Here is a 21450-nt window from a genome sequence, read left to right on the forward strand (position 1 = left end):
TATCTCTTGTACACCCTGACTTGAATAATCATGTTGAACATAGAAGGCAAAGTCAGCAAGAGTATCACAATCGCGCAGCTGTGTCATGCGATATTTCTGTAAATGATTCTGTATATGTTCTGAATTATGGTCAGGTTCCCAAGTGGATCACTGGTACTGTCATGGCCAAGGAGGGCAACAGAGTATTTATTGTCAAGCTCAAAAATGGGAAAACATGCAGGAAACATATGGATCAGACAAAGCTGCGGCACACAGACGAACCAGAACAGTCGGAGGAAGAGACAATCGATGACCAACTAACCTACCCCCCAGTCATCAGAGGACTCAGTGGTCATCCGTGAATCGGGACTTTCAATCACTGACATGTTCAATGAAAATGGACTTTCAATCCCTGACATGGCCATTACCACTCCCACCAGGTCAGCCACCCAGCCACCAGTCACAACAGACTCTGAACACTTGCCCAAGGCTGGAGTTGAACTGAGATGGTCAACCCAGGAGCGTAAAACATCGGACCGTCTCAATTTGTAAAAGACTGTGCTAATATCTCAGAATGGGGGTATTGTCATTTATGTACTTTTGGGATCACTAGCCACTAGATGGCGCATCACTGTTGGAGGCCATTGGGCTGCACGCACAAGTGTGCAGCCCAAGTATAAAAGGCCAGCCATTTTGTATATTAGTCACTTTGGGCCTTAATAAAGCAGAGCCAAGGTCATAACTCTTGGAGTTAAACAGTACTCAGTCTAACTGTTATTGCATACACAACATAACATTACTGTACTGCAGGGTACAACCACAGTCAAAAACTCAGTATTAATATTACTGTATCACAACCACAGTCAAAAACTCAGTCTTAACATTATATTATAACCACAAACCAATGTGATTTTTACAAATTGATTTATTCATTTTCATACAATCATAGAATGGTTACAGCATAGAAGGCGGCAGTTGGCCAGTCGAGCCCATGCCGGCTCTCTGCAAGAGTAGCTCTGCTAGTCCCATTCCCCCGCCCTTTCCCTGTAGCCCTGCAATTTTTTTTCTTTCAGGTACTTATCCAAGTCCCTTTTGAAAGCCATAATTGAGTCTGCCTCCACCGCCCTTTCAGGCAGTGAATTCCAGATCCTAACCACTTGCTGCGTAAAAAAGGTTTTTCCTCATGTCACCTTTGGTTCTTTTGCAAATCACCTTAAATCTGTCTCCTCTGGTTCTCGACCCTTCAGCCAATGGGAACAGTTTCTCTCTATCTACTCTGTCCAGAGCCCTCATGATTTTGGACACCTCTATCAAATCTCCTCTCATTCTTTTCTTCTCTAAGGTGAACAACCCCATGTTCTCCAGTCTATCCATATAACTGAAGTCCCACATCCCTGGAATAATTCTCGTAAATCTTTTCTGCACCTTCTCTAAGGCCTTCACATCCTTCCTAAAGTGCGGTGCCCAGAATTGGACACAATACTCCAGTTGAGGCCAAACCAATGTTTTAAACAGGTTCATCATAATATCCACGCTTTTGTACTCTATACCTCTATTCATGAAGCCCAGGTTTAGTGTTTTTAACTGCTTTCTTAACCTACCCTGCCACCTTCAATGATTTGTGCCCCTAGGTCTCTCTGTTCATGCACCCCCTTTAGGATTCTACCCTTTAGTTTATATCTCCTCGCCTCATTCTTTCTACCAAAATATATCACTTTGCACTTTTCTGCGTTAAATTTCATTTGCCACTTGTCCGCTCATTCCACCAGCCTATCTATGTCCTCTTGCTGTCTATCACTATCCTCTTCACTCTTCAATATACTTCCAAGTTTTGTTTCATCTGAAAATTTTGAAATTGTGCCCTATACACTCACATCCAAGTCATCAATATATATCAAGGAAAGCAGTGGACCTAGTACCGACCCCTGGGGCACACCACTGTATACCTTCCTCTAGTCCGAAAAACAACCGTTCACCACTACTCTCTGTTTCCTGTCACTTAGCCAATTTCATATCCATGCTGCCACTGTCCCTTTTATTCCATGGGCTTCAACTTTGCTGCAAGCCTATTATGTGGCACTTTGTCAAACGCCTTTTGAAAATCCAAATACACCACATCAACTGCATTAACCTTACCAACCCTCTCAGTCATCTCATCAAAAAACTCGATCAATTGGCTAAACACAATTTGCCTTTAACAAATCCGTGCTGGCTTTCCTTAATGAATCCACACTTGTCCAAGTGACTGTTAATTTTCTCCCTGATTATTGTTTCTAAAAGCTTCTCCACTACTGAGGTTAAACTGACTGGCCTGTAGTTGCTGGGTTTATCTTTAACATAGAAACATAGAAAATAGGTTCAGGAGTAGGCCATTCGGCACTTCGAGCCCGCATCACCTTTCAATATGATCATGGCTGATCATGCAACTTTAGTACCCCATTCCTGCTTTCTCTCCATACTCCTTGATCCTTTTAGCCGTAAGCGTCACATCTAACTCCCTTTTGAATATATCTAACGAACTGGCCTCAACAACTTTGGTAGAGAATTCCACAGGTTCACAAATATCTGAGTGAAGAAGTCATCTCGGTCCTAAATGGCTTACCCCTTAACCTTAGACTGTGACCCCTGGTTCTGGACTTCCCCAACATCGGGAACATTCTTCCTGCATCCCAGGAATCAGTCTGGTGAATCTTCACTGCACTCCCTCAATAGCAAGAATGTCCTTCCTCAAGTTAGGAGACCAAAACTGTACACAATACTCCAGGTGTGGCCTCACCAAGGCCCTGTACAACAGAGAGACAGACTATTATCTGAATGGTGACAGATTAGGAAAAGGGGAGGTGCAAAGAGACCTGGGTGTCATGGTACATCAGTCATTGAAGGTTGGCATGCAGGTGCAGCAGGCAGTTAAGAAAGCAAATGGCATGTTGGCCTTCATAGCAAGGGGATTTGAGTACAGGGGCAGGGAGGTGTTGCTACAGTTGTACAGGGCATTGGTGAGGCCACACCTGGAGTATTGTGTACAGTTTTGGTCTCCTAACCTGAGGAAGGACATTCTTGCTATTGAGGGAGTGCAGCGAAGGTTCACCAGACTGATTCCCGGGATGGCGGGACTGACCTATCAAGAAAGACTGGATCAACTGGGCTTGTATTCACTGGAGTTCAGAAGAATGAGAGAGGACCTCATAGAAACATTTAAAATTCTGACGGGGTTAGACAGGTTAGATGCAGGAAGAATGTTCCCAATGTTGGGGAAGTCCAGAACCAGAGGTCACAGTCTAAGGATAAGGGGTAAGCCATTTAGGACCGAGATGCGGAGGAACTTCTTCACCCAGAGAGTGGTGAACCTGTGAAATTCTCTACCACAGAAAGTTGTTGAGGCCAATTCACTAAATATATTCAAAAAGGAGTTAGATGAGGTCCTTACTACTAGGGGGATCAAGGGGTATGGCGAGAAAGCAGGAATGGGGTACTGAAGTTGAATGTTCAGCCATGAACTCATTGAATGGCGGTGCAGGCTAGAAGGGCCGAATGGCCTACTCCTGCACCTATTTTCTATGTTTCTATGTAACACCTCCCTGCCCCTGTACGCAAATCCCCTCGCTATGAAGGCCAACATGCCATTTGCTTTCTTAACCGCCTGCTTACCTGCATGCCAACCTTCAATGACTGATGTACTATGACACCCAGGTCTCATTGCACCTCCCCTTTTCCTAATCTGTCACCATTCAGATAATAGTCTGTCTCTCTGTTTGTACCACCAAAGTGGATAACCTCACATTTATCCACATTATACTTCATCTGCCATGCATTTGCCCACTCACCTAAACTATCCAAGTCACTCCGCAGCCTCATAACATCCTTCTCGCAGCTCACACTGCCACCCAACTTAGTGTCATCCGCAAATTTGGAGATACTACATTTAATCCCCTCGTCTAAATCATTAATGTACAATGTAAACAGCTGGGGCCCCAGCACAGAACCTTGCGGTATCCCACTAGTTACTGCTTGCCATTCTGAAAAGTACCCATTTACTCCTATTCTTTGCTTTCTGTCTGCCAACCAGTTCTCAATCCACGTCAGCACACTACCCCCAATCCCATGTGCTTTAACTTTGCACATTAATCTCTTGTGTGGGACCTTGTCGAAAGCCTTCTGAAAGTCCAAATACACCACATCAATGGTTCTCCCTTGTCCACTCTACTGGAAACATCCTCAAAAAATTCCAGAAGATTTGTCAAGCATGATTTCCCTTTCACAAATCCATGCTGACTTGGACCTATCATGTCACCTCTTTCCAAATGCGCTGCTATGACATCCTTAATAATTGATTCCATCATTTTACCCACTACCGATGTCAGGCTGACCGGTCTATAATTCCCTGTTTTCTCTCTCCCTCCTTTTTTAAAAAGTGGGGTTACATTGGCTACCTTCCACTCGATAGGAACTGATCCAGAGTCAATGGAATGTTGGAAAATGACTGTCAATGCATCCGCTATTTCCAAGGCCACCTCCTTAAGTACTCTGGGATGCAGACCATCAGGCCCTGGGGATTTATCGGCCTTCAATCCCATCAATTTCCCCAACACAATTTCCCAACTAATAAGGATTTCCCTCAGTTCCTCCTTCTTACTAGACCCTCTGACCCCGGAAGGTTGTTTGTGTCCTCCTTAGTGAATACCGAACCAAAGTACTTGTTCAATTGGTCTGCCATTTCTTTGTTCCTGTTATGACTTCCCCTGATTCTGACTGCAGGGGACTACGTTTGTCTTTACTAACCTTTTTCTCTTTACATATCTGTAGAAGCTTTTGCAATCCGTCTTAATGTTCCCTGCAAGCTTCCTTTCGTACTCTATTTTCCCTGCCCTAATCAAACCCTTTGTCCTCCTCTGCTGAGTTCTAAATTTCTCCCAGTCCCTGGGTTCGCTGCTATTTCTGGCCAATTTGTATGCCACTTCCTTGGCTTTAATATTATCCCTGATTTCCCCTGATAGCCACGATTGAGCCAGCTTCCCTTTTTTATTTTTACGCCAGACAGGGATGTACAATTGTTGTAGTTCATCCATGCGGTCTCTAAATGTCTGCCATTGCCCATCCACTGTCAACCCCTTAAGTATCATTCGCCAATCTATCCTAGCCAATTCACGCCTCATACCTTCAAAGTTACCCTTCTTTAAGTTCTGGACCATGGTCTCTGAATTAACTGTTTCATTCTCCATCCTAATATCGAATTCCACCATATTATGGTCACTCTTCCCCAAGGGGCCTCGCACATAGGGTGAGGAGAACCACCCTGTGCCTAACTGCGTCACCAGCTTTCTCCATTTTGTTGGCCACGAAATACTGATCCAGGTGGCCGATAAAATCTGCCCAATCCTCGCCATCCACGAATCTCTCCAGAATTCCAATAATGCCCATTGTGCATGCGAAGGTTCTTAAGTTACCTCATCGTCAAATGTAATGTATATAATGACTCGAAAGACTTGTTACTGTAAGCTCACTCAGATGCAAACCTGGTTCAACTTTATTCACACCCAAAGTGCGCACATGACATGGTACTCGCTGTTATATACTAGGGCCCACACACACGAGCGTACAGCCTGATGACCTCCAACAGTGGTGCCCCCTGGTGTCTAGTGACCACAAGCATCAATACATAACAGCATTCATCTGCACTATCCTCCTATTTCTATATTCACTCGCGCGTGGTACTGGGAGTAATCCAGAGATTACTACCTTCGAAGTCCTGCTTTTTAATCTCTTTCCTAAAATCTGCCTGCAGGACCTCATCCGTCCTTATGTACTAATATGAACCACGAACTCTGGCTGTTCACCCTCCCCCCTCAGAATGTTCTGCAGCTGCTCAGTGACATCCTTAATCCTGGCACTAGGGAGGCAACATAACATCCTGGAGTTACGTTTTTTTATGCCGCAAAATCACCTGTCTGCTCCCTAACTATCGAATTTCCTACCACTATTGCTTTCCCTATCTTCCTCTTCCTCCCCCCCCCCCCCCCCGCCGTACAGCGGAGCCACTCGTGGTGCCGTAGACTTGACTCTGGCTGCACTCCCCAGAGGAACCATCTCTCTCACCAGTTATCAGAACAGAATACTGGTTGGGGAGCGAGATGCACTCAGGGGACTCATGCACTACCTGTCTGGTACTCATCTTCTGTCTGGCGGTCACCCATTCGCTCTCTGCCTGCGCACTCCTTAGCTGCAGGGTGACCACCTCTAGAAACGTGCTATCCATGTAGCTCTCAGCCTTACGGATGCACCGCAGTGACGCCAGCTGCAGCTCCAGCTCCAAAACCCGGAGCTCGAGCTCCTCCGTCTGACAATACCTCCTGCACACGTAGTTGTCCAAGAAGTGGGAAGCATCCTAGAGTTCCCACAAGGCACAGGATGCACATTCCACTGGTTGAGCTGCCCTTCCATGCCTTTATTTATTCGGCTATTAACTAACTTTACAGAAACTTGAGACTAAGATGTATCTAATTCAAATTATTAATATATTATAGTATTAACAATTACTAATCCCCAAGCTCCTGCGTTATCCCTACCCTGCCCCTAACTTAGAGAAAAAAAACATGGTGTGACCTTTACCAACCAATCAGTTACCAGCTATCCTATGATGGCACTCCTTGTTGTGATATATTCACAGAGCACAGCACACACAGCTTCTAACATGGCAGGCAGCTCTCAGAAGTCTCCGGAAATCTGCCGGTTCTGTTTATTATTAACCCTGCACTTGCAGTACACAATACGTCCACATCCATAGTGTGGAGCTACAAACATTACAAGCTTATAGACATTACACTTCTCCCTCCTTAATGAAGAAGCCATCATAACAACATCATACATAACCTTTATGTTTAAACATAACACAGGATATAAACTTTTTTTTTTCCATATTTACAAATTTAACTTTACCACTTGTTTTCTGTTTCGAAGAGGATACCTTCGCTCTCGAACAGAACCTTCCAAACATGGTGTCGATTTCACACTCATTCGAGGCTCATCCTGAGGAACATTTTTCTCCAATAATTTCCTTGATTTTCATTTGAACTCACTCTAACTTCAGGCTCTTTGTTTTCCTGACTCGAACTCAGACTTTCATTCTGATTCTCTCCTGGACTTGTTTCCAGTACATTGGATTTAGGATTTGCTACTGGTATATCAAAACTATCTGATGAGTCAGAAATAATTGAATCATTCCCACCTTCAACTCCTTCCATGTCTGTAGGTAAAATATGATCAATATGAACAAACCTAACCTGTCCATTATCAAACATCTTTACCAAATATGTGCGAGGACCACATATCTTCACCACTCTTCCTGGTAACCACTTTAACCATTTATGGTGATGGTTCTTCACTCTCACCTTCTGGTTTAATTTCACAATTCTCTCTTTTACTTTACCTCTATCATGATTCCCTTTCTGTCTTAATTGTGTCTCTTCTATAGACTGTGTCAAATTTGGCTTTAACAACGAGAATCTGGTTCGTGGCTGTCGTTTGAGAAACAATTCTGCTGATGTTCTACCAGTCGTTGTATGAGGAGTATTTCGATATGTAATCAAAAAATTAGCCAATTTGTGATCCAATGACAACTGTCGTTTCCTTGGATTTGGATCTAACATTTGTTTTATGAGGGCACGTTTTACAATTTGTACAGTGCGCTCTGCTGCACCATTCGAAGCAGGATGGTATGGTGGAACCTTGGTATGTTTCACACCATTTCTGCTCGTGAATTGTGCAAATTCTTCTGAATGAAATTGTGGTCCATTATCCGAAACAATTTCTTCAGGGAGGCCAAATGAAGAAAATAATTTTCGTAAAATGTCCACTGTTTTACTTGTTGTTATTTTCCACATTGGAAACACCTCAACCCACTTCGAATGGCTATCAATCACAATGAACAATTGTTGTCCTTCTAACTCAGCAAAATCAATATGTAGCCTTTGCCACACCCTGGGAGGCCATTTCCATGGCTGTAATGGTACTGGTGGTGATTGCTTGCTTACCGATTGACATGTCGTACACTGACTCACGATGTACTCTATCTCTTTATCAAGACCTGGCCACCATAAATAATTGCGTGCAAAACTCTTGGTCAAACACATTCCCAGGTGCTGGTCATGGAGGTCTCTTAATAATTTGGACCTGAATTTATTTGGTATAACCACTCTTGCACCCCACATGATACAATCTTTATCTACTGATAATTCATTCCCACGAATGAAGAATGGATGTGTATCTTTGTCTGTTACCAGGTTTGGCCATCCATTTGCAATATACTCATACACCTTTGACATCACTGGGTCACGTCTGGTTGCTCTACCAATCTCTTCAGCTGTGACTGGCAGTTCATCAATGTATGAAAAATAAAACACTTCTTTCCTATTGGGTGTAACTTGTGATGGGGAAGGCAATCTAGACATTGCATCAGCATTACTGTGATCAGCTGATTGTCTGTATTCAATATCATATGTATATGCTGACAAAATCAAAGCCCATCTCTGCATTCGGGCTGCAGCTAATGTTGGAACTGGGGACTTTGGATGGAGGATTGCTGTTCGGAACTTATGGTCCGTAACGATGGTAAACTTACAACCATACAAGTATTTGTGGAACTTCTTGACCCCAAAAATTAATGCCAAAGCTTCCCTTTCAATTTGCGCATAATTACTCTCACTGGCACTGAGAGTGCGTGAAGCAAAAGCAATTGGTCTCTCCTCCCCACTACTTAATACATGAGAGATTACTGCCCCAACTCCATACGGAGAGGCATCACATGCTAGCTTAGTCTCCTTAGATATGTCGTAGTGAACTAACATGGTGCTCTCTACCAATTTGTTTTTACACTCCTTGAATGCTGTTTCGCATTCTTTTGACCACTTCCACTGGACCTGTTTTTTCAAAAGTTCATTCAGTGGATGTAATACTGTAGCCAAATTTGGTAGGAACTTCCCATAATAGTTCAAAAGACCCAAGAATGAACGAAGTTCAGTGACATTCCTGGGAGTGGGTGCATTTCTAATTGCATCCAATTTTTCCATGGTTGGATGTAAACCATCTTTGTCTACTCTGTACCCTAAGTACTCCACTGAGTTTTTAAATAACTCACACTTACGAGCAGACACTCGTACTCTTGGCTTCTCTAGCTGTTTGAGGACTTCATTCAATATGTTATTATGAATTTGCCTATTTGGTGCTGAAATTAGTACGTCATCCAAATAACATACTACCCCTTCAATACCTTGCAAAATCTGGTTCATCACCCCTTGGAATATGGCAGGGGCGGAAGACACTTCAAGCAGTAGCCTATTAAATTGATATAGGCCTAGATGAGTATTTATAGTCAAACATGACTTGGACTCCTCATCTAGTTCAAGCTGTAAGTAGGCTTTCGTAAGATCCAGTTTTGAGAAGATCTGACCACCAGTCAGTGTTGTGAACAAATCTTCTATATTCGGCACTGTATTGGGGACATTACCCTCTAGAACCTGGTTTACGGTTACCTTATAATCACCACACAATCTTACCTTACCATCGGACTTAGGTACAACAACAATGGGTGTAGCCCAATTACATCGATCTATCTTACAAATAATGTTCTCAGTCTCTAGTCTTTTAAGTTCTTGCTCAACTTTCTCCTTGAGTGCATATGGTATGGAACGTGGCTTGTAGTGAACCGATCTAGCGTCCTTCTGTACCCTGACACTTGCCTTGAAGCCTTGGATCAGAATGCCAGTTTCGCAGAACACCTTCGGATACTGCTTGATAACCTTATCCGTTGATGAAAATCTCGCTTCCACACAGAAAATCTTACTCCAATCCAGCTTCAGTGAGCTCAACCAATTTCTTCCTAGTAAGGCAGGCTTGTCTCCTTTCACTACTATTCGAGCAAGTTCTGAAATTGATCTTTATATTTCACCGGTACGGTGATACGACCAACCACAGGAATTTTCTCTCCCGAGTAACCTTGCAGCTCTATCTTGGATTTCTCCAGTTGAAAATCATGCAATTTGTCGCGGTACAGTGACTCCGGTACTACACTCACAGATGCACCCGTGTCAATTTCCATTGGTATCTTGAATCCCGCAACAGCTATGTGGATTTTGATGCTTTCCGAATCGCTGTCCGTTAACCTCATGCTCCTGATGACGTGTAATTCTAACATCTCCTCATCCTGTTGTTGTTCTTCCAAGCTATGTAGTCTCTTTGGATTTTTACTCATAGCTTGAATGCTGGACTCATAGTTTTGAAAGCTGATTTACCCTTCAGTCGGCATGCCTTCGCAAGATGTCCAGTCTTTCTGTAGAAGAAACACTCTGCCTTCACGTATGGACAACTTTGAGCAATGTGTTGTCCCAGGCACCTATAGCATGACTTTGACGCTCTGTTAGAATTTCTAGTTTCTGAGACTTTCGGCCATGCCCGTCTTTTACTTTGAACCTGCAGGTGATTTACCTCGGTTGACTGACGACCGTAATCATTATTTAATTCTTGAGAATATTGTTCGGCCATGCCCATCGACCTCGCTGTCTGACAAGCAATCTCAAAAGTCAAGTCGTCAATAACTTCCTTCTGATCGCATCATTTTTCACCCCACAAACAAAACGATCCCGTAATGCTCGGTTTTGAAAGTTTCTAAAATTACAGTGCATCGATAGCTTTTTTAATGCTACAATGTAATCACTGATACTTTCATCAGCCTTTTGATTCCGAATCCCGAAACGATTGCTTTCAGCAATTTCTAATGGTTTGGGGTTATAGTGCTGCTCCAGCTTTGTTAAAATCTCTTTAAGCGTTGTGTCCTTTGGCTCGTCAGGCACAAGCAGATTTACAAGGGTCTCGTACAATGCCGGACCTGCCTCCGATAAGAAGATCGCTTTCTTACGTTCCAACACAGCCCAGTTCTGGACTGCATTGTCTGGAACTTCGATTATGTTATTTGCAGTGAAATACATTTCTAGCCGATCCACATACGCTTTAAAACGTTCCTGGTCGTGTCTATATTCTCCCAAATATCCCAATACACCTGCCATTTTAATCTCCAGCTGTTCACACTGTGTGCTGTATTTTACCTCGGATTTTGTAGCTTTTTTCCAAAGACAGAAATTTCCAAAGTCTCTCTGTCGGCTGGCTGAATCCTTTACCAACAAAAATTAAGCTTTAAATCATCCGAAAAATCCCATCTTCCATCGTCAAATGTGATATATTCACAGAGCACAAGCACACACAGCTTCCTAACATGGCAGGCAGCTCTCTCGGAAGTCTCCGGAAATCTGCCGGTTCTGTTTATTATTAACCCTGCACTTGCAGTACACAATATGTCCACATCCACAGTGTAGAGCTACAAACAGTACAAGCTTACAGACATTACACTTGTGTTATTTTTTTGAATCATCACTTTATGCTACCTCCGCTGCCGAACCTCCCAATCAGGTCCACGCTCTGTATTGGGGAGTCTTTGTTTCTTTCTTGTCAAGGTGAACATTGTCCGTGTTGGAGAATGGAGCAGGTTCTGACACCCAGAGGTCACATAAAATACGTGGAAGATTCAGAGTAACACCACCTCTAAACCAACCTCTACAATGTACTTCACGCCCAAACCTCTGCTGAATTCTTTATTTTCTGCACTGGTATTACCAGTGTAACAAAGTGGTATATCTTTTGTTTTTAGCAAAATGGCATGAATTAGGAAACATTCTTTTATTCTGTATACTTTGTAATCTTGTATTATCAGTCCCAACTTTGTAAATTTAAAGTAGATCAATTTTGCTGATGCATGAAAAGGTAGGACATATTTAAGTAGCTGAAAAGTGTCCAGTACTCAATAAAATAAAGAACAAAAGTTTGATTTTCCCTCCCCGATAAAGCCAATTATAACTGTCTATTCAGAAATTCAAGTGCAATTCAGTTCCAACTCAGCAACTTTCCTCTAATTCTTACAGCTACATTACAGTGTGGGCAAATTTATCTTTTGTAATAAAATAATTTCAAGTACAAGAGATGGCTCCATAATGCAGTATAGTGGAGGGAAACCCTGAGGTGCTGTAGAGAATCTGGTCCCCTCACCCTGCCGAGTTACTTATCTCATCCACGTTATCTATCTTGGCTGCACTGGTGATTTCTTGGGTGGTGGTGGGGTGTCTTAGCCAGACCATTCTTGCACTGCTCCCAGCATTAGTACCTGCCAGACCCAGTCCTCCCAGCTATGTAAGGTGCATGGCTCATGAGCGACTAGTTAGAGGAAAAATCTAGAGCAAAAAAGATAACAAATACAAAAATAAGTAAGTAATTTTTAATAAAGGGACTTTTTAATGATTCAATAACTTGCATTATATGGTGCCTTTAAAGTAGAAAGGGATTCCAAGATGCTTTCAAACCAAAATGGACATTGAGCCAAAGAAGGAGTTATTAGAGAAGGTGGTGAAAAGCTTTGTTTAAAAGGTAGGTTTTTAGGATGTTCTAAAGGAGGAGAGGAAGGTGGGCAGGCAGCAAAGTTTAGGGAGAGAATTCCACAGTATGGGGCTCAGATGGTTGAAGGCATGGCTTCCAATGTTGGGGTGAAGGGAAGTGGATGAGCAAATAGTCAGAGTCAGGGCAATAGAGAGTTCGGGGAGAGGTTGTAGTTGGAGAAGATTACAGAGATTGTGAGAGGTGAAGCCATGAGGAAGTTAAATATGAGGATGAAAATGTTAAATTAGAGGACTGTGCACCAATGTAGGTCAGCAAGTACAGGGGGACAGCTGAGTGGGACATGGTGTAGCATAGCATATGGGTGGTGAGTTTTAGATGAGCTGACATTTACAGAGGATAGATAATGGAAGGCTAGCCAGAAGAATATTTAAGTAGTTGATTTGGGAGGTGACAAAGACATGGATGAGGGTTTCTGCAGCAGATAGGCTGAGGCAGGGAATGGCAGTGGCCAAAGTTACGCAGATGAAAGTAGGTGGGTCTTTGTGATAGAGGTGAAATGAGGTCAGAAGCTCAGTTCAGGGTTGACTACAATGTTGAGGTTGTGAGCAGTATGGTTAAGCCTGAGACAATGGTCGGGGAGGGGAATGGAATTGGCCACTGAGTTTTTGGTGGGGGCTGAAGACAATGGATTTGGTTTTCTCAAATGTTTAACTGTAGGTAATTGAGGCTCAACAAAGACTGGATGTCGGCCAAGCACTCTGAGGCTGTGGAGGGGTCAAGGAAGGTGGTACTGGGTGTCATCAGAGCACATTTGGAACATGACCCCATGTCTTTGGATGATATTACTGAGGAACGGCAGTGTAGATAAGGATATAACCTTGTGGGACTCCGGAGGTAATGGGGTAAGCAGTCATTGCTGGAGATGCTCTGGCTATGGTCAGATGGGTAAGAATGGAACCAAGCAAGGCAATTCCACTGAGCTAGACAGCTAAGGAAAGGCATTGGAGGAGGATGGTGTGGTCAACCGTGTCAAAGGCTGTAGACAGGTTGAGATGGTTGAGGAGGGATAATTTACCACGGTCGCAGTCACACCTCAGGGTGGATATATCGGACTTGGAGGGGGTGCAGTGCAGATTCACCAGAATGGTACCGGGGCTGAAAAGGTTAAATTATGAGGACAGGTTGCATAGACTAGGCTTGTATTCCCTTGAGTATAGAAGATTAAGGGGTGATCTAATTGAGGTGTTTAAGACGATTAAAGGACTTGATAGGATAGATAGAGAGAAACTATTTCCTCTGGTGGGGGAGTCAGATTAAGAGGGCATAAATTTAAAATTAGAGCTTGGACATTTAGGGGTGATGTCAGGAAGCACTTCTTCACAAAAAGGGTAATGGGAATCTGGCACTCTCCATCAAAAGGCTGTGGATGCTCGGTCAATTAAACAGTTCAAAACTGAAGTTGATAAATTTTTGTTAGGTAAGGGTATTCGGGATATGGAACCAAAGCAGGTTGAAGGAGTTAGGAAACAGCATGATACTGTTCATGATACTGTCTAACAATGGGGTTGAAGGCACTTTATGGCAGCCTTGCTCGAGCAATTTTTCTCGCAACATAGAAACAGGAGTAGGCCATTCAGTCCCTCGAGTTGTTCTAATTAGATCATGGCTGATCTGTTTCCTAACTCCTTCAACCTGCTTTGGTTCCATATCCCGAATACCCTTACCTAACAATAATTTATCAACTTCAGTTTTGAACTGTTTAATTGACCGAGCATCCACAGCTTTTTGATGGAGAGAGTGTCAGATTCCCACTACCCTTTGTGTGAAGAAGTGCTTCCTGACATCACCCCTAAATGTCCTAGTTCTAATTTTAAGTTTATGCCCTCTTATTCTGACTCCCCCACCAGAGGAAATAGTTTCTCTCTATCTATCCTATCAAGTCCTTTAATCGCCTTAAACACCTCAATTAGAGCACCCCTTAATCTTCTATGTTCAAGGGAATACAAGTTTAGTCTATGCAACCTGTCCTCATTATTTAACCTTTTCAGCCCCGGTATCATTCTGGTGAATCTGCACTGTACCCCCTCCAAGGCCGATGTATCCACCCTGAGGTGTGGTGTTACATCTGAGGTCAAAATGTAGATTCTGTAGTGACCTTTTTCTGTATTTTCATTACTTAACCAATAAAATGAGTGCTGTAGATGCCTTGAAAGAACACCTCACTCTCTGGTAGATTAAGGGTTCATCTTTAGTGGACCCCACTGTACTCTTTAACAAACTACATAAAGATTTTTCTTTATAAAGCAGTCAGTAATTTCTTGCACCTTGTATCAATTGTTTGCAGGATAAAGATTTCGGAAGTGACGATGTACATGACCTCCATTGAGATTGGAGATAAAATCGTTTTCAGTAGGTAACATTTAATATATTAGCTGTGCCTGTGACTTATTAAGAGACACCTGGATAGAAAGGATGGTTGATGATATTAGGGGGGTGGACGGCAGAGGCCTACCACGTTGGCACGGCAGTTGTCTGTTCGATATTCCAACAGAAACATCAACCTGTCCAAAATAGGTTGGCCACTGCCTCTTCATAGAGTGGAGTCACACCCCCAATATAGCCCATGCTGGCCCATGATCACTTACTCAGAGAACAGAGAACTTCATAAGCACAAAAGCAGATGAGTTATACTAAACCTTTATAAATCACTGGCTGGGCCCCAGCTGGAGTATTTTGTCCAATTCTGGGCACAACACTTGAGGCCTTGGAGAGGATACAGAGGAGATTTATCAGCATGGTGAATTTTTAAGTTCTGCTGTGTTTGCATGAACTTTTTGGTTCGGACGAGATTTGCATTGAAATGTAACTGAGACCATCAATATTACTTGAATAATTCAAATTTTATATAATTGATGGTTTGAGGGACTGTTTACTCTGCAAATTCAGCCCACTGTTCATCATTTCATTGCTTCTTGCACATGCTCTCCTACTTTTTCCATCTTCGCTGGATCCAGACGACCCAGGGACAAGGGATTTCAGTTATATGGTGAGAAGCTGGGATTGTTTTCCTTAGAGCAGAGAAGGTTATGGGGAGATATAATAGAGGTGCTCAAAATTATGACAGATTTTGATAGAATAAATAGCGAGAAACTGTTTCCAGTGGCAGGAAGGTCGATAACCAGAGGACACAGATTTAAGGTAATTTGCAAAAGAACCAGAAGGGAGATGAGAATTTTTTTTACACAGTGAATTGTGATGATCTGGAATGCATGCCTGAAAGAGTGGTGGAAGCAGATTCTATAATAACTTTGAAAAGGGAATTTGATATATATATAACTGAAAAGGAAACATTTGCAGGGCTATGGGAAATAGCAGGGAAGTGGGACTAATTGGATAGCTCCTTCAACATGGACCAAATCGCCTTCTTCTGTGCGGTAAGATTCTATGATTCCACATTTTAAACATTTGGTATTTCTCAGTTGAACTATGATATGTTTATTATATATGTAGCTGCATGTTTACTATGGACTGAAGATAGTTATTTAAAGAAGACCTAGAAACAGTAGCTGAAGAATATCCGGAAACAGGTACAATGAATATTTTCCGAAGTTTGGGAAAAAAGATTGGTATAGCAGACAGCGTTCTTTATTTGTCATTGATTGCATGTTAAAAATTTGGATTTGAGTGACACTGGTTCTCCACAGGATTTCGACTCTGCAACAAAAAGGAACGGCAAGATAGTGAGTGACTTGGAGGGGAACTCAGAGGTGATGGTGTTCCCATGACATTGCTGCTCTTGTCATTCTAGGAGATAGAGATCGCGGGAAATGGAGGTGCTGTCGAAGTGACTTTGGTGAATTGCTGCAGTGCACCGTGTAGACAGTACACACTGTAGCTACAGTGCGCTGTTGGAGGAGTGGGTCGATATTAAGTCCAGTGATTAAACAAACTAACCGGCTCTGCGTGGTGTGGAGCTTCTTGAGCGTTGTTGCAGCTATACCCTTCCAAGCAGTGAAGCTGAACAGTGGGATTTGCCAATGAACAACCCCACTCCTGACCTTATGATGGAGGGAAGGTCATTGATGAAGCAGTTGAAGTTGGTTGGGCTGAGAACTCTTCCCTGATGCACTCCTGCAGTGATGTCCTGGAATTGCAATGTCTGGCCTCCAACAACCACAGTCATCAGTCCAGCCATTGGAGGATTTTCCCTTTCCCCCCATTGATATCACTTTCTCTAGCACTCCTTGGTGTCATAGTCAGTCAAATGCTGCCTAGATATCAAGCTACTCTCACCTCTCCTCTGGGATTCAGCTCTTGTATCTATGTTTGGATCAAGGCCGCGATGAGGTCTGGAGCTGAGTGGATCTGGCAGAACCTGAGCTGAACAACAGTGAGATGGTGTCATCGATGGCACTACTGATCACTCCTTCTGTGACTTTACTGAAGGTTGGCAGGAGGTTGATCGGCTGGTAATTGGATGATTGATGCTTTTTTTTGGGATGGGACATGCCTGAGCAATATTCCACATTTTCGGGTAGATGGCAGTGTCGTGGTATTGGAAGAGCTTGGCCAGGAGAGCGACTAGCTCTGGTGCACCATTTTATGTCTCAAATAAAGCAATGTGATTGAAATACTGTAGACTTGAGTAAGTGTGACCTTAGTCTCTTTATTCTGACTCCAGAGTGCTGGCACAGCATGGGAGGCCTGCTTATATGCAGTGCTCCCAAGGAATGCTGAGATCCCTTGGGACTCCAACAGATGTGCCCTCTGGTGGTGGTAGAATGCTGGTTACAAGGTGTTGCATACATAACATCACTCCACCACCCATCCCCCAAAGTCAATAGTACACTTATTTACTGGGTGAGACGATCTGAGGCTTTCCGCTCCCTAATCGATCGTCTTGGTACAAACACAAGTGCAGGTGAGTTGGTTGGGCCTTCGCTGGGCTGCTGCGCAGCTGGCCTTGCTGGGCTGCTGGGGATGATGAGTTCAGCTTCGTGGATTTTCTTCCAATTCAGTTTTTCTAACCTACTCAAGGTTTGAGTAGATGTTAATTGGGTTGGCCTCCTGTAACCATTGTGTAGGCCCTTGGTTTGTTTTGGGTTCCCTAGTTTTCTGAAGGTCTGCATAATTTCCTTCCATCGTGTAAACATGGGGAAGACAATAGTCCGATAATGGCTGTGAGTCAGTCCCACAGTTTTCAAGCAAGTGCTCTCCCATTGGCTTGAAAGCCCCATGCTTCAGGCTGACTCTGTCCCACCATTGGCCCTCTGGTATCCTCCCCCGTCCAATCACTGCTCTGCCAAGGTCAAACTGTATCAGTTTCAATTCACAGCACAGACTGATCCCACAGCCCTTTTCCTTCTGGGTAAAATGAGGGGGTTTTCATCCTCCCCTACAGTGGTGAAGGTGTGTACCCTGTACATTTCTGCCTCCTCGGTTCGCATCTCTAGTTCAGTTTGATCCGCCATGGATTGGTCTTCCTCTGCAACATGGTGGTTTGCAAGGTTTGCAACTCATCTGCACATTCGCTGGAGGTGTCCCATTGTTCCACAGACTTTGCACGCACAGTGTTTGAAGCGGCATTGATGGGCTCAATGATCACCTCTGCAGTGCCAACAAGGTGTTAATTGCTTCGTAGTCACACTTGATGGCGGACTCTGAGTCATCTGAGGTCATGCAGCTGCATGCGTGTATGTTCTGCCCTATGCATTCCTGCCTGAAAACGACGTTACTTTGTGTCAGTACTTGCCGATGCATCTTTATGCTGCAAAATTTGTTTGGTGTTATCGCTGGTGGACATAAATGCCTGGGCTATCGTTATGGCTTTGCTCAGGTTCGGTGTTTCAACAGTCAATAGTTTGCAAAGGATAACCTCATGGCCAATGCCAAGTACAAAAAAGTCTCTTAGCATTTGCTCCAGGAATCCACCGAATTCACAATGTCCTGCAAGGCGCCTTAGTTTGGCGACGTAGCTCGCCACTTCCTGGCTTTCAGACCGTTGACATGTGTAAAATCGATACCTTGCTATCAGATCGCTCTCCTTCGGATTTAGGTGCTCCCGGACCAGCGTACACAGTTCTTCATACGATTTGGTTGTTGGTTTCACCGGAGCAAGAAGATTCTTCATGAGGCCATAGGTTGTTGCCCTGCAGACGGTGAGGAGGATCGCCCTTCGTTTGGCAGCGTTCTCATTCCCTTCCAGCTCGTTGTCAAGTCGCTTCACAAAGGCTTCCCAATCCTCACCTTCTGAGAATTTCTCCAGGATACCAACAGTTCTCTGCATTTTCGCGTGATGGTTCGTTATCTATTACTCATCACCTGTTGTTATGTCTCAAATAAAGTAATGTGACTGAGTACTGTAGACTTGAGTAAATGTGACCTTAGTCTCTTTGTTCTGACTTCAGAGTGCTGGAACAGCAAGGGAGGCCAGCTTATATGCAGTGCTCCCAAGGGATGCTGGGATCCTTTGGGACTCCAACAGATGCACCCTCTGGTGGCGGTAGAATGCTGGTTACAAGGTGTTGCATACATAACACACCACAGCCGGGATATTGTTCGGGCCCACAGTCTTTGCTGTGTCCAGTGAACTTAGCCACTTCTCAATATCACTAGGCGTGAACTGAATTGTTTGGACACTGGTATCTATGATGGTAGGGCCCTCGGGAGGAGGCCAAGCAGGATCATCCACTCGACATTTTAAGTATATAATGATTGAAAAGTTCTGGCGTACACAGTGACAAAATTTGCATTAATCTTCTTTCTCACTCTCACCTTTGCTGCTCTGTTGCCAGTAAGAGAATGAGATACATTTTGTGCTGCTCTGTAGTAATAAAACTGTACCTAAGAACATAAAACATAAGAATTAGGAACAGGAGTAGGCCATCTAGCCCCTCGAGCCTGCTCCACCATTCAAAATGATCATGGCTGATCTGGCCGTGGATTCAACTCCACTTACCCGCCCGCTCCCCATAACCCTTAATTCCCTTATTGGTTAAAAATCTATCTATCTGTGATTTGAATACATTCAATGAGCTAGCCTCAACTGCTTCCTTGGGCAGAGAATTCCACAGATTCACAACCCGCTGGGAGAAGAAATTCCTTCTCATCTTGGTTTTAAATTGGCTCCCCCGTATTTTGAGGCTGTGCCCCCTAGTTCTAGTCTCCCCGACCAATGGAAACAACCTCTATGCCTCTATCTTGTCTATCCCTTTCATTATTTTGAATGTTTCTATAAGATCACCCCTCATCCTTCTGAACGCCAATGAGTAAAGACCCAGTCTACTCAATCTATCATCATAAGGTAACCCCCTCATCTCTGGAATCAGCCTAGTGAATCGGCTCTGTACCCCCTCCAAGGCTAGTATATCCTTCCTTAAGTAAGGTGACCAAAACTGCACGCAGTACTCCAGGTGCGGCCTCGCCAATATCCTGTACAGTTGCAGCAGGACCTCCCTGCTTTTGCACTCCATCCCTCTCGCAATGAAGGCCAACATTCCATTCGCCTTCCTGATTACTTGCTGCACCTGCAAACTAACTTTTTGGGATACATGCACAAGGACCCCCAGGTCCCTCTGCACCGCAGCTTGTTGTATTTTCTCCCCATTCAAATAATATTCCCTTTTACTGTTTTTTTTTCCAAGGTGGATGACCTCAGATTTTCCGACATTGTATTCCATCTGCCAAATCTTAGCCCATTCACTTAACCTATCTAAATCTCTTTGCAGCCTCTCTGTGTCCTCTACACAACCCGCTTTCCCACTAATCTTTGTGTCATCTGCAAATTTTGTTACACTACACTCTGCCCCCTCTTCCAGGTCATTTATGTATATTGTCAAACAGTTGTGGTCCCATCACCGATCCCTGTGGCACACCACTAACTACCGATCTCCAACCCGAAAAGGACCCATTTATCCCGACTCTCTGCTTTCTGTTAGCCAGCCAATTCTCTATCCATGCTAATACATTTCCTCTGACTCCGCGTACCTTTATCTTCTGCAGTAACCTTTTGTGTGGCACCTTATCGAATGCCTTTTGGAAATCTAAATACACCACATCCATCGGTACACCTCTATCCACGATGCTCGTTATATCCTCAAAGAATTCCAGTAAATTAGTTACACATGATTTCCCCTTCATGAATCCATGTTGCGTCTGCTTGATTGCACTATTCCTATCTCGATGTCCCGCTATTTCTTCCTTAATGATAGCTTCAAGCATTTTCCCCACTACAGATGTTAAACTAACCGGTCTATAGTTACCTGCCTTTTGTCTGCCCCCTTTTTTAACAGAGGCGTTACATTAGCTGCTTTCTAATCCGCTGGTACCTCCCCAGAGTCCAGAGAATTTTGGTAGATTATAACGAATGCATCTGCTATAACTTCTGCCATCTCTTTTAATACCCTGGGATGCATTTCATCAGGACCAGGGGACTTGTCTACCTTGAGTCCCATTAGCCTGTCCAGCACTACCTCCCTAGTGATAGTGATTGTCTCAAGGTCCTCCCTTCCCACATTCCTGTGACCAGCAATTTCTGGCATGGTTTTTGTGTCTTCCACTGTGAAGACCGAAGCAAAATAATTGTTTAAGATCTCAGCCATTTCCACATTTCCCATTATTAAATCCCCCTTCTCATCTTCTAAGGGACCAACATTTACTTTAGTCACTAAGCTAAGTGGCAGCTTAGGTCTAGTGCTGAGTGAATCCAGTTGCAATAAATTGTAAGCTTATTGAGGTTACAGGTTCTCCACTCCTCAATGATCCATCACACATGACTGCCCTGAACTTCGAAACCTGCTTCTGTGATTAGGGAGGCAGGAACTGGTTAATATAATTGTGGTAAAGGCACCTGAGCAGGTTAATGCTGCACCATGAACCAGTGGGACTGAGGTAGTAACCTGTTAACCCAATAATCCAGTTTCACTGGAAGTAAAAAAGGAATTTCAGAATGGATCAATTTCTCACACACACGTACCACAAGCTAGTTATGGAGCAGAATTGGGAGCGAGTATGTGGCACAGGCGACCTAATCGAAGAATG

At 43.7% G+C, this 21450-nt stretch overlaps 1 protein-coding gene across 1 annotated transcript in view; it reads left to right on the forward strand.

Annotated features, from left to right (window-relative positions):
- The window catches only part of LOC139275583 (glutamate-rich protein 6), a 154608-nt gene that overhangs the window by 90830 nt on the left and 42328 nt on the right, over positions 1 to 21450 (forward strand). The window contains exon 8 of the mRNA XM_070892754.1: positions 14756 to 14820. Coding sequence (XP_070748855.1) covers positions 14756 to 14820 — 65 coding nt within the window. The remainder of the gene's footprint in view (positions 1 to 14755; positions 14821 to 21450) is intronic.

The sequence above is a fragment of the Pristiophorus japonicus genome, chromosome 11 (assembly GCF_044704955.1).
Source record: "Pristiophorus japonicus isolate sPriJap1 chromosome 11, sPriJap1.hap1, whole genome shotgun sequence".
Taxonomy (NCBI): Eukaryota; Metazoa; Chordata; class Chondrichthyes; family Pristiophoridae; genus Pristiophorus; species Pristiophorus japonicus.